This window comes from Protomyctophum parallelum (assembly GCF_964188405.1).
Source record: "Protomyctophum parallelum genome assembly, chromosome: 1".
In the NCBI taxonomy this organism is placed as follows: Eukaryota; Metazoa; Chordata; class Actinopteri; order Myctophiformes; family Myctophidae; genus Protomyctophum; species Protomyctophum parallelum.
Genome location: NC_139697.1, coordinates 21,150,401 through 21,163,954, shown reverse-complemented (window position 1 = coordinate 21,163,954; position 13,554 = coordinate 21,150,401). Strand labels below are relative to the sequence as shown.

At 43.6% G+C, this 13,554-nt stretch overlaps 1 protein-coding gene across 2 annotated transcripts in view; it reads left to right on the top strand.

Moving 5' to 3' along the window:
* ppp1r9a (protein phosphatase 1, regulatory subunit 9A) overlaps nucleotides 1-13,554 on the top strand; it is a 90,078-nt gene that overhangs the window by 66,691 nt on the left and 9,833 nt on the right. For both annotated transcript variants that reach the window (XM_083787136.1, XM_083787135.1), the window contains exons 9-14: nucleotides 3,612-3,841; nucleotides 6,541-6,637; nucleotides 9,170-9,332; nucleotides 11,212-11,297; nucleotides 12,730-12,889; nucleotides 13,072-13,141. In XM_083787136.1, the coding sequence (XP_083643262.1) occupies nucleotides 3,612-3,841; nucleotides 6,541-6,637; nucleotides 9,170-9,332; nucleotides 11,212-11,297; nucleotides 12,730-12,889; nucleotides 13,072-13,141 (806 nt within the window). The remainder of the gene's footprint in view (nucleotides 1-3,611; nucleotides 3,842-6,540; nucleotides 6,638-9,169; nucleotides 9,333-11,211; nucleotides 11,298-12,729; nucleotides 12,890-13,071; nucleotides 13,142-13,554) is intronic.

Below are 13,554 nucleotides of genomic sequence, written 5' to 3'. Positions count from 1 at the left end.
GACGGGCCCCCAATTCTGGCCCACATGCTCACGGGCCTGCTACTGTGGCAGCTGTCCAGCACCCCTAGCACCAGCACTCAGCCCAACAACAACGGCAGGCCCCGTACCCAGTCTCCTAACTCGAGTCCTCAAGAACGGACAGGAACACGTTAGAAATGTCTTAAACGGCTTGGCAAAGTGGGGTCTGGTCTCGGAAATGTGTAACAAGTTCCCGGAGGTGTATGACGAGCTCCCGGAAGCCTCCGCTCAAGCTCTCTTCGCCGACGGCCAGGCCCACATCTGGGCCCTGGAGGGGCTCTCTCACCTGGTAGCGGCCTCCTTCCGCGAAGACCGGTTTGGCGTCGTGCAGACTACGCTACCCAGCATTCTCAGCTGCATGCTGGTCCTCCAGGAGGCGGTGGATATGCACTTCAAGCTGCCCCAGCATGTCTCCTCCAGCGGGCCCCATGCGAGGTCGTTCTACGGCGTGGGAGACGACCCCGCGTACAAAACGCTGCGCGTCACGCTCCGATCCACCCTCAGGGACGCCATCGACAGGATAACGTCCACCTTCGGCGAGCACACGCACGCTATACGGCTGCCGGCGGAGCACCGGAAGAGATTGCTGGAGATCCTGGAGCACAACGAGAAACGCCGCCGCACCTTGACCTTGACCGAGCCTTTGAATCCTTAACCCCGTTCTGACCCGAGATCAGATTCTAAAAAAAAATCTGTTTTGAAAATGACAGTTTTCTGAAAAAAGCTATGTTTCTATGTCAGTCGTTCTTCATTTAGGCCTGACGTCAAAATTAAAAAAATGTCTTCAAAAATCATGACACTTTTCTGAAATACCGATGTTTCTTACCTATGTTTCCAAATCTGCGCCATGATTAAAAAAAAATAGCAGACCTACAAGCTCGTAGCGCGCCACTCGGTGGCGCGCTATGAGCTTGTAGATCTGCTGTTTTTCGATAGCTAAAGCATAGCATAATGCCAACACCAAAAGGGGTTCCTGCGCAAAATGGGTTAAACTCCACGCACATTCTATTCATAGAGCACAATGTACATGACCGAGATAATAGAGGTGCTGTACAGGTTAAAACAAAACAAAAATAATGCAATATAAACAGATATTGGCATTAAAATGGATACAAAACAAAACATTCGTGCCAGTGGTGGAAAATGGGTGTCGGGCCAGGCTAAAAGGCCAGGGAGAAGAGAAATGAGTCTTATTTATTAAAGATTAAAGAAAACTCATCGGCTTCATTCGAGTGGAGTGAATCGAACAGAATCAGGATCTTATGAAAGTGCCTCATTTTGTGTCGTTTATATGTTCGTTGCTTGTGTAATTTAAAGTCCTATATACAAACGTACATGGCCATTACTCATGTTAAATCCTCATAACAGGTACAATGTGTACAAGACTGGGGGAATACTTTCTTCAATGCCTCTGCACAAGAGCATTAACTTTATATGGCCATACAATAAATAAAAAACTAGAATAGCAAGAAGTAACTTCACCGACCTGATCAGATCTCGCTCGGAAATGTTTACGTTGAAATGTGTCTGACCCCGACAAAGTGTTAAGTCAATAGCAGCATACAATGTACAGTACACTATAGTACGGTCGCTATATAAATAAAATAGCAGTGTATAATGTAAACTATAGTGATATAAATCGCAATACACAATGTATACTAGTATAGGCCGTCGACTAAGAGAATGTAGTTATGATTAGCCACTGCAGCCTAAAGTGTACGTTGTATATTACTATTTATGCTGCTGGGTTTTACAATAATATTACAGAAATGCACGGAATGTACAGTAAGTACCCACCGTATGTATACGTGCAGCAGGGCTACTCGACTTAAGATGGCTCAGGGGATACTCGGAAAAATACCAAGAGTCCAAGGGCCGCAAGCCCAAACAATGTTGGTCCTATTGGATGTTTACTCAGTGATTTTCTATAAGTGGTCAAAACAATGAGGAAACACACATAGAATGGCCTATAATTCCATCTATATAAGGGTCTAAAAGATGAAGAAACACACAAAGAATGGACTATAATTCCATCTATATAAGGGTCTAAAAGATGAAGAAACACACATAGAATGGCCTATAATTCCATCTATTCCATCTATTGAACAAAACATATTCATATTCATGAATATCAATGGGATATTAATGATGAAATGAAGTGAGGCTTCATAGAATGTGAAGAGAACATGAACAGGATTACTGTTGCAAATAAATCAAATATCAGACGTAGGTAAGAGGCCAAAAATATAGTTTTGGAAACTGTAAAAAAAAATATATATATATATATATATAATATATATATATATATATGAATGAATGAATTGGTTCTCGAGTTACGTGCCGTACAGCCGTACCCACACTATTTACATACAGACAGACAGAGACATGGTGTATTGATAGATAGATAGATACAGGTAGATACTGTATATTTCCCACGGGTCCTCTGCGATACAAGTTCGAAGTTGATCAGTCGGACGGTTCTCGAGATATGTATTTGGGGGGGGAGGGGGGGGGATTCCGTGCATTTGTAGGTGGATTAAGATATTAAAAGATCAGCGTGCTCCAGTGTCTTGCTCTGGGTTAATCCTTATACTGCCTGATTTATTATTTACTTTGTTGCACGTCCCTGTCGCTCACCGAAGATTGCACATCTACAAGCTCACAATGTGTGCAAGTAGACCATATCCGTTCAGGTACAACGTTTCGACCCTTTACGGGGGGTCTTCGTCAGGCATACCTGACGAAGACCCCCCGGTAAGGGTCGAAACGTACCTAAATAAATCAAAATGTCCTGGGAGCAGAACGGCAGAGACGCAGAGTGCGGACATCCCCTCCTTTTCATTGTACGTCTATTTTTGTGGAATTTCCGGAGATGTGCGTGCTTCCTTTTGGGATCCTATCAGTAGCTACTATAGGCAATTCACTCAACTCACCATACCATTCACGTATCACCATATGAGGTTCACCATAAGATTTTTCACCATATTAAAAATTATATATATTTTAAAGAAAGAATACAGTTTTTTTCATTTTATAATTATAGGCTAATTTATCTTCCCTCCTGAGATTTAACTACATTGCAAAATAAGTAGCATTACTTTTGACAGTGCAGAAACATAATTGCCTTCCTTGATGAGCATCAACGACCATCATCACCTGGGCACAGTCACAGACACACACAGCTCCCCTCTACAGTGCTCTACTACTGAAAGTGACTATCATTTCTCTCCAAAAGCACTTCACATCACATTTCACATAACACACTAGCCACCATAAAATAAAATAAATATATATATATTTTTTTTATTTCAATGAATCGATTCATATCGTCAGGATTAATATCGATATATATATATTGTTTGGTCGAAACTCAGAAGTGGAGAGTTTGCTAGGCATCTTCCAACATCACACTCTGGTAACTACATCTCCCAGAGTGCACCAGCAAGATGGCTGCTCGTTTGGCTGAGCTGGAACACCTGAAAAGGCTGGAGGGAGCATTCAAACAAACTATACTATACGATATACGATATATCGTTACATGCCTAGTAGCTACTATAACCACCTTTGCCCCCCCCCCCCCCCTCCCTCACTAGCTAGCGTCAGTGGAGAGGGAGAAGCAGCGCTGGGAGAAGGAGAAGAGCCAGCTGAAGGCCAGCATCGAGGAGAACAAGGAGAGGATGCTGAAGCTGGAGAGCTACTGGATCGAGGCCCAGACCCTCTGCCACACGGTCAACGAGCACCTGAAGGAGGCCCAGGCCCAGTACCAGACCCTGGAGAAGAAGTACAACAAGGCCAAGAAGCTCATCAAGGACTTCCAGCTGAAGTGAGTTAAGGCTAGTGAGATATGAATGAGGCTTATAACCCATTTAGGCCTGAATTCTAGACAGTTTTCTGACATATTTCTGTATTAGTGGTGCTCACTTTTTCAATAAATAGCAGACCTACAAGCTCGTGGCGCGCTATGAGCTTGTAGATCTGCTATTTTTCAATAGCTAAATTATAACATAAAAAATCTTGAATTCTAGACAGTTTTCTGACATGTTTCTGTATTAGTGGTGCTCAATTTAAAAAAAAATAGCAGACCTACAAGCTCGTAGCGCGCCAAAAAACCCATGTTTCTATGTCAGTGGTTCTCAAACATTTTCATGTCTAGGACCCCCGAATATATATGACATTGGCCGCTGATCCCCATCTGAAAATATGCTGTTCCAGGGATCCTCCCAGAAGCAAAGATTTGAGTTAAAAACGTTCGCTCTGAAAGAATATAATATCATTCCGAAGATTTGCGACACATTCTCACGATTTTCCAAAAATAGCAGATCTACAAGCTCATAGCTATGTTTCAATAGCTGAAGTAGAATATAATGCTTAAAACACCGAAAGGGGTTTCCGCACAAAATGGGTTAACACAATATTTGCCTAATGGACGATGTTAGTGGTGGTAGTGGTTAGGCCTAACAAAATAATAGTTTGGTCTCCGGTTGGCTGTCATTTTTGGGCTGAATCGGTAGGGAATTTATTTTATTATATTTATTTATTTTTCGCGGGTAGGATGGGTAGCAAGGATTTTCTTTTTGATTTCTTTCAAATTGCGGCGCCGAGTCTGACTTAGATCCGATTATTTCCGACATTCCGAGAGACCCGACCCAGCCAGCCAGGCAGACATACATACTGTACATGTGGACTATATAGAAATAATAACGTATTGACCAATTACCATTTTATGATTAAAGCGCGAGAAAGAGAGAGAGAAACAGACAGACGGAGAGAGAACCTCCCTGCAGGCTGCGCGCCGCAGTAGAGTGTGAGAGAGAGAAAGGAAAAAGTCTTGTCTCTTCTCGTCTCCTCAGCGTGCGTGCATTTAAAATGAACCAAACGGAACATTTGTTTTTTTTACACACAATCATCCGAGTTTTAGCAGAAGCAGAAGCATGTATACCGGTCGACTGAATGGAATATTAAGGCGAGCTTTGCACTCAATGCAAGATGGTTTCTTTAAACCTTCTTATATTAATTTGATTTGAGCTTTGCTAGTTTGCTTTCACCTCGTTGAGGTCAACACTTGTTGTCGGTGTAATCTAAGGAGCTCTCCGTGGGTTTTGACCAGATGGATACAGTATACTAAGCTCTCTTCATTTCTGACTTCAACATGCCCTCTCATTCAAAATATGAAAGCGAGCGATCATCAGCGACTTATATCGCAATCTTAGCGAGGTATAAGCAAGCAAAGATATGTCTCCCGGCTTTACAGAGTAAAAGTGGCCATATCTTCCCGGGCACCCCGAGCTTCTATTTTGAAAGAAATCCTGGTTGTGTTAATGAACGCTGAGGATTTCACTGTGTGAAAAAGACACCGTACAGAGATCACGGGTTATAGTCAGAGCATCTCTTTCATGATGCGAGGCCTTGTCTCTTTTGATTCCAGTCGAACACAGAGGTCCCATTCTCACGCAGGGCAACCATCCTCTGCTGTTCGGCTGCACTAATCACTTTGGTCAGTCCATCACAGCCCCCTCTCCCTCCCCTCTGCTCTGACTGCCTATAATTGGCTCTGAACCTCCAGGCCAATGATCTTCAGCTAAACGGCAAAACATCCCGGAACTCCAAGGTTACATGTTGCGCAGTCCTATACGCCTTTTATTCTCTTCTCTCTCTCTCTCTCTCTCTCTCTCTCGTGTGTGTGTGTGTGTGTCTCTCTCTCTCTCTCTCTCTCTCTCTCTCTCTCTCTCTCTCTCTCTCTCTCTCTCTCTCTCTCTCTCTCTCTCTCTCCCCCCTCTCTCAGTATAAGCACCAGGGTGAAAGTGAAGTGAGTAACATTGACAGTCTGAAACTGCCCTGGTTCCTTGGATGAGAGAGACAGGCAGATCTTTTTCTGAGTGTCTGTCTCACACACACAGACACACAGACACACACCCACAACTTCCCTCCCAATAACGAGATACACAAGTTATGTTTTCATTGTTTAATTCACGTTTTTAATATGTTTTAAGACTACACACAGGTGTAGTACACAATATGTACTAGACTAGTACAGGGTTTCCGTCAGACAGAGTGGGATAGGTGACGCGTTTTGATGACGTCGTCGCAAAAAACATCCGTGGCATGCAAAGGGTTCTGGGAAATTGAGGCCCATTGCAATGGTGGCGGTGGCTGTGGTTGTTGATCGCCACTTTGGGATATTTTTCAACACTACAACAAAGGACCACACCATTTTAAACAACAAAGGACCACACCATTTTAAACAACAAAGGACCACACCATTTTAAACAACAAAGGACCACACCATTTTAAACAACAAAGGACCACACCATTTTAAACAACAAAGGACCACACCATTTTAAACAACAAAGGACCACACCATTTAAAGTAGATTTTCATGAAAAGCAACGATCAAGTTGGCACGAAGCAACGATCAAGTTCAAAAGAGCCACTAGGTAGGGGGAGATCTGGACCACGATTATTTAATCTCCGCAGTCATTGTGTTAATGTCTCCCCCCCCCCCCTCCCCTTCCGCTGTTTCAGAGAAGTGGAGTTTGTCCAAAAGGAGGACGCAGAGAGGAGGAGGCTGGAGGACGCTGAGAAGGCTCACCTGGCTGAAATCCAGGGTCTGCAAATCAGGGTAAACCTGAGCTCTGTCCTTACCATTGTCACCACCTGTCAGAGTGTGTGTGTGTGTGTGTGTGTGTGTGTGTGTGTGTGTGTGTGTGTGTGTGTGTGTGTGTGTGTGTGTGTGTGTGTGTGTGTGTGTGTGTGTGTGTGTGTGTGTGTGTGTGTGTGTGTGTGTGTGTGTGTGTGTACTTTGTTTAGTGCACTTAACCAATTTTTGACCTGAGAACAGATTCTACAAATGTCTTCTAAATCATGACATTTCTCTGAAAAAATGTTTCGGTGGTGCTCAACCTTTTTCATGTCAAGGACCCCAAAAATCATATGTAATTGGCTGCCGACCCACATCTGAAAATATGTTGTTCCAGGGACCTCCCCCCCCCCCCCCCCAGAAGCAAAGATTTGAGTTTATAACGTTCGCTCTGAAAGAATATATATTAAAAAAGAAATTAAGAGCAGATCTACAGATCTCGTCGCGTGGCACTCGGTGCTGCACCTACGATTATTTATTAGGACGCAGAGTGAGAAACCAACGTATACCCTGAAATGCCTTCTTCAGGGTATATGATATACCCTGAAATGCCTTCTTCAGGGTATATGACATATCCTGAAGAAGGCAGTTGCATCTGCCGAAAAGTTGGACCTTGTTGCACTTATGACCTTGTATTTAGCAGATGCTCTTAATCCAGTGCGATGCGATGTGTGCACCACACACACACACACACACACACACACACACACACACACACACACACAGAGAGAGAGAGATAAAAACCAGCTCAAAGGCTTTTGTGAAGAGAAGCGTGTTAAGCCTGCTTTTAATAGAGGTCAGAGTTGATTCACATGTCCTGTCATCTGGCAGCCTATTCCAAACCAAGCAGTCCTTTAAAAAAACAGCTAAACTCTATATACTTAGTTGACGGAAGTCTCTCATTTTTCCTTCTACACAGTAATATCAATTTTTGTTTTACAAAAGTTGGCCTCCTAGGTGGCGCCTGGTGGCCGTTCTGGAAAATTTGGGGAAAAGGTTAATCGTTGGCATCCCGGCAGTGTGATTGCAAAAATGTGGCATGGACCGGGTTTTAACGGTGCCGGAGATTAGCTGTACACAGACGGACAGACGGACACACAGACGGACACACACACACACACACACACACACACACACACACACGGACGGAGTGCAAAACACACTCTCCCCTCGTGCCTTCGGCCTGGTGGAGACAACGAAAACTATTCAAAGAGACTACGACCACGACTAAAACACTGCTATGTGCAGTGTTGGGTATAACGGCGTTTAAACAAACGGCGCTACCTAACGTCGTTATTTTTTTCAGTAACGGGTAATCTAATTAATTACAATTGTCATTGTTACAACGCAGTTACCGTTACTGACAATGAAATGTGCTCCGTTATTATGTTGTAGCGTCCCCAAGCTTTCTGTTACCACGGGCCGGCTGACAGTGTGTGTGTGTGTGTCTGTGACTCTGTGTGTGTGTGTGTGTGTGCGTGTGTGCAATGGGACTGCTGCTGCTGTTTCTCCTCCTGCTGCTGCACACATGAAGCCCAACACACACCGGCTCCGTCCGTCGCGCCGCGTCGCCTGGTGCGCCGATAGAATCAGTTCTATCTATCTCCGCGTCGGACGGAGCCGGTGTGTGTTGGGATTCACACACGGTTAGAATAAAACAAACATAGCAGTCAGTTGTGAAAGCTTGATGCTACACAGACCATGCTAATGCTAAAGCTAATGTTGACAGCCTGACTGCATGCGTGCTTGAGAGAGAGAGAGAGAGAGAGAGAGAGAGAGAGATGCAGGGGAGGGCCTCTCGTGTGTGTGTGTGTGTGTGTGTGTGTGTGTGTGTGTGTGTGTGTGTGACTGACCACTGACCAGTTCTGAGCCAATTTGTGTCTTTAATTAGACAGTATTGTCTACCAGTTGTCTTGTCTGAAGTTGTTGGACTTTTGAGGTCCAAAAAGTTTGAGAGCCACTGGTGTAGGCAATTACACCTGGTTTACTGTTGAGGTTCAATAAATATTATATTGAAGTGCAATACATATATTGAAGTTGAAATTTATTTCTCCCTCATGGCAAAAGGTTATTATGTCTTATGTGTAAGTTGTAACTTGTAAGTACCTGTCTATGCTGTTCTACTCTATGCATCTTGTGAAACCTGCTCCCAAAAACAATCCAAATTCTTAGACATATTACAACTTTTTTTACGCAAATAGTTACTTTTCCTAGTAACTAGTTACTTTTACAATAGAGTAATTCAGTTACTAACTCAGTTACTTTTTTGGAGAAGTAACTAGTAACTATAACTAATTACTTTTTTAAAGTAACGCGCCCAACACTGGCTATGTGACATCCGGATTCTTCCAAACCAGGTTCACACGCCCCCCAACAACAACTCCACCCCCTCTCGTGTGACTTTGGATTGATTCATAGGAACCTGCGTTGTGTGTGTGTGTGTGTGTGTGTGTGTGTGTGTGTGTATGTCAACCCCTCCCCTTCTGCTGTCTCCTCTCTCTCTGAACCGAGCAGATCGCAGCGTTGGAGTCTGAGCTGATGCAGTTGATGAAGCAGAACGGTATCCAGGTCAACAACAACAACAACAGCAACAACAGCGGCGGCGGCGCCACTCAACACTGCAGCCCCTCCCCCAGGGCCGCCGCTGCAGCCCCGCCCACATCGTCCTTATTAAGCGGTGAGATTATAGTTGTACCGCACGCAGCCCACTGTATGGACAGTATTCTCTTTTTTTTTTTTATTGTGTTTTTTTCCACTTCAACCCATTTTGGGTGCGGAACCCCTTTTGGTGTTAGCATTATGTTATGCTTTAGCTATTGAAAAATAGCCGATCTACAAGCTCATAGTGCGCCACCGAGTGGCGCGCTACGAGCTTGTAGGTCTGCTATTTTTGAAAAATGAACGACTGACCTCGTTCCCAGGTCAGAATGGGTCAAAATACAGAACATACAAAGACAGAAAAGCAAAACAATACAAAACATGAAATAAAACCAAACACAGATCCACCCCTCCCCTCCCACCCACCCACCCTGAGGGGAGAATTATAGAGTTACGCATAATTAAATGTGTCTAGCAACGGTAATAATAATAATGGTAATTACAATTTTAAAGTAAGAAGAATATATATAGATGGAGAAAAAAAGAGGGGGAAAAAACGAATTAATAAAAATAAATCAATCAAGGAATGGGCCCCAGGTTCTGTGGAACTGGAAACCATTCAAGGAGCCTCTGACTGCACAGTTTTATTTTCTCTAAATGAAGGAATGACGACGGGTCTTTTAACCGTACTGTATGTACAGTATCCACAGTATTGTCCTGTGTAACACCCGGGATTCAAACTTGGGTGAATGTGTCCAATATCTTAAACCACTACACCAAAGGGACATCCGGGAGGCCATCAGGCTGAGGCTCTGAGCCACTCTGCTATGATGCAGTGCTGTAAAGTCTCCAAGTACATTTACTTAAGTACTGTACTTAAGTACAATGTTGAGGTATTTGTACTTTACTTGAGAATGTCAAATGTCCAGTACTTTTACTTCTACTCCGCTGCATTTCAGGGACAAATATTGTACTTTTACTCCACTACATTTATTTAAAAGCTTTAGTTACTAGTTACTTTGATAGAGTTTGATTATTAGTACAAAACGCACATTAACCACTTCAGCACTATATGCATTGTCGGGAGATTTAAGGATTGTCTCATTTCATACGGCAAACATCAGCTTTTAGAGTAGACACACAGGCACTCTCTCTCTCTCTTTCTCTCTCACACACACACACACACACACACACACACACACACACACACACACACTGAGAGACCCTCTCCTTGGATTAAGAATGGCTCGCATTATAACTCCTCTTGACAAATCCTCTTGTCTTCCCTGTTACTGCTTTACGATCCCCCCAAACATACTTCCACCCTTCACCTCTGCAACCCAGACAAGTAATCTGTTTACAACACGTCCGTCTGCCTTTTGTTCTTTTCAAGGTCCCCTGGCTTCATTGTCATGTTCTGCGTGTCAGATGTGAAAGGCCACATTATAGCAGCAATTTGATCTAAATGATGATGGGAGTTATTGACCACATGAATTCAAGCAGCCCTAGTGTTTTAGTTTAAAGTGGAAAATTGGGTGTATAGTTTATTTTTTTAGTAATAGTTTTGTAGTTTAATAGTTTTGTTTCATTAGCGCGATCGTGATGAAATAGTCTGCAGCTGAGCACACACACCACATACAGTATATGAACGGGTGAAGATCAAAGGAGGAGAAGAGTCAACTTTTCACCACTGATTTTCCAAACGGTTTCACGGTTTCTAGTAATTACATTTTTGGGCAGGCAAGATGCAGGCAAGACGGGGAAACTTGTGATTTCCTTCTCCTTCCGCGGACCGGTGGTTGGGAACCTAGAGTACTGGGGCACTCTGATCTGCTGTAATAATAAAAGCTTAATAAGTCACTTTAAAATGAAGGTAGAGGCCACTTTAATAAATAATAACTGATATATTTGTCCTCTCTCCAAACTGAATCGTCATTGTTTGTCATGTTGTTTCGCAGATTTGAGGGAGAGCTCTTCTCTGTCACCCAGTAAAAATATCCACAAAGCCATGGTCAGAGACAGCGTCAGTTCTGCAGAGGGAGAGGTTTGTATATAAAAAGGCATTTCTCTGGCTCTTTTTAACACTTCATTCCATTCAGGACGGGAACCCCTTTTGGTGTTTTAAGCATTATGTTATATTTTAGCTATTCATAGATTGTGAAAATGTGGCGCAAATCTTTGAATATATCTTTGTTCAGAGCGAACATTTTTTAACTCAAATCTTTGCTTCTGGGGGGGGGGGGGGGGGGGTCAATGGAACAACATGTTTTCATATGGGGGTCTGCTGCCAAATGCGGATTTTAGAAGACATTTTTTACCAGCTGCTATACAAGCGTGCGTGCGTGTGTCTCATGCCCGGATGTGTCATTGTGGGCGTTCCTGTCCATATCCGTGTGTGTGTATAGTCATGTGATCAGCACGGATCCTGTTCCATTTCTCATATCATTCCATCCTAATTGGCTAACATTGGCTTCCAATGTTTGCAGGATTGGCCCACCATGTCCGCAGTACGAGTGCAATTTATGTGACATTGTGCAAGCACACTCACACTAGGCTGAGAGCAAAATGCCACTTGAACATTTTCAAATCGGCCACATGAGTTAGGTCTGAACTCAGCAGAAATAGAAATAGCCTACACTGTGCGTGCGTGCGTGCGTGCGTGACTGTGTTCTGCAGCACTAATGAATGAATTGTTGGCACCGTCTGAACCCACAGTCTCTCCCGGTGTGATAATAATAGCCTCTGAACAAAATGCTCTTGTCTACTTCCATTACTTCCTATTTTGATTGGCTGGGTGGAAAGTTACGAAGCCTTAAGCACTGCACTGGAAAAGAGTGGAGACCTGAGAGACCTTGGAGAATGGAGCTAGTGTGTACTGCTCTTAAGTGATTTTCTTTGGTTAAAATAAGCTAAATATGGTTAAAAAACTCTATATTATGTTTGTTCAGTAAAGGGAGTCTCCGTTTCTCTCCGGCTTATTTATTAAACAGAAAATGCATTTTCAGAAATCGAAACTCAAACTGGGATTCCAATGTTCTCCAATCAGGATTGAGAACGCAGTCAGGATACAGATTAAAACCTTGTGGAATTGTAAGTGACGACACAGAGAAATGAGCAGACACAATTGGAACTGGAACAGTATCAACATTTTGCTCATAAATAGCTACTCTCTCCTGAAATTTGTCACAGGTGAAAATTCATTTTCTGTTTATTAAAGAGCTGGAGAGACGGGGAGACCTCTGTTACTGAACAAACACTCTATAGCAATGATTACTATCAGAACCTTTTAACAAAAAACATTTTGTTTAACTCTCCTCTCCTCTCCTCTCCTCTCCTCTCCTCTCCTCTCCTCTCCTCTCCTCTCCTCTCCTCTCCTCTCCTCTCCTCTCCTCTCCTCTCCTCTCCTCTCCTCTCGTCTCGTCTCGTCTCGTCTCGTCTCGTCTCCTCTCCTCTCGTCTCCTCTCCTCTGCTCTCAGGTGTCAGAGGGCCATGGAAGTCCAGCCCACAGTCGGAGTGGCTCAGTGCGTAGCACAGCCTCATGTGAAGGCGGAGCATCAGCCCTCAGGGCCCCAGGCAGTGCTGAGGGTTCCCCCAGACGCACACTGCTTCCACAAGCTGCAGGAGCCCACCATGATGGTCAGTACAACCCCCCACCCCACCTTCTCACTCACTATGACAATGTTCTCTCTAAAGGTACACATTCAAACCTGCGTTAAATGAACACAAAAGTGTTTCTGAATACTGTGTTAAATTGTTTGCGGGTATACTTATTTCCAATTGAAACTAAAGTACATTTTCCAATAATGACGTGTCCACAGGGTCTCAGTCTCCGGTGGTGTCCAGCCCCTCTCTCAGCCTAGAAGAGAACAGACACGCCTTGGACACTGGGTAAGAGAAGCTTGTAGCGCATATTTTATTGTGTGGTAATACGTTAAGGTACTTGCATACTTGCATAATCCAGAGAAGGACCAATTAGGAAGAGGAAATAGTTAAAGGTATATTCAGTGATTTCACTTAATTCAAATATCACTTATTTTTTTGTTTTGTTGTGATAATCCTCTCTACTATAGAGTGTGCTGACCATATAAGGAGTTCCTCCCTGTCCCCAGTTAACCCCTGGGGGTCAAAAAACCTTAGGTTTCGTTTTTGGCTCTCTATCCTGATTGGATGAAAGGCTTAGGTCCCAGCCAAAAACGAAACCTAAGGTTTTTTTTGAGTGAAATCACTGAATATACCTTTAAAGATGGAGTGCCACGATTTTTTTCCACCCTAAAACATGATCATTGGGTATTATTATAATA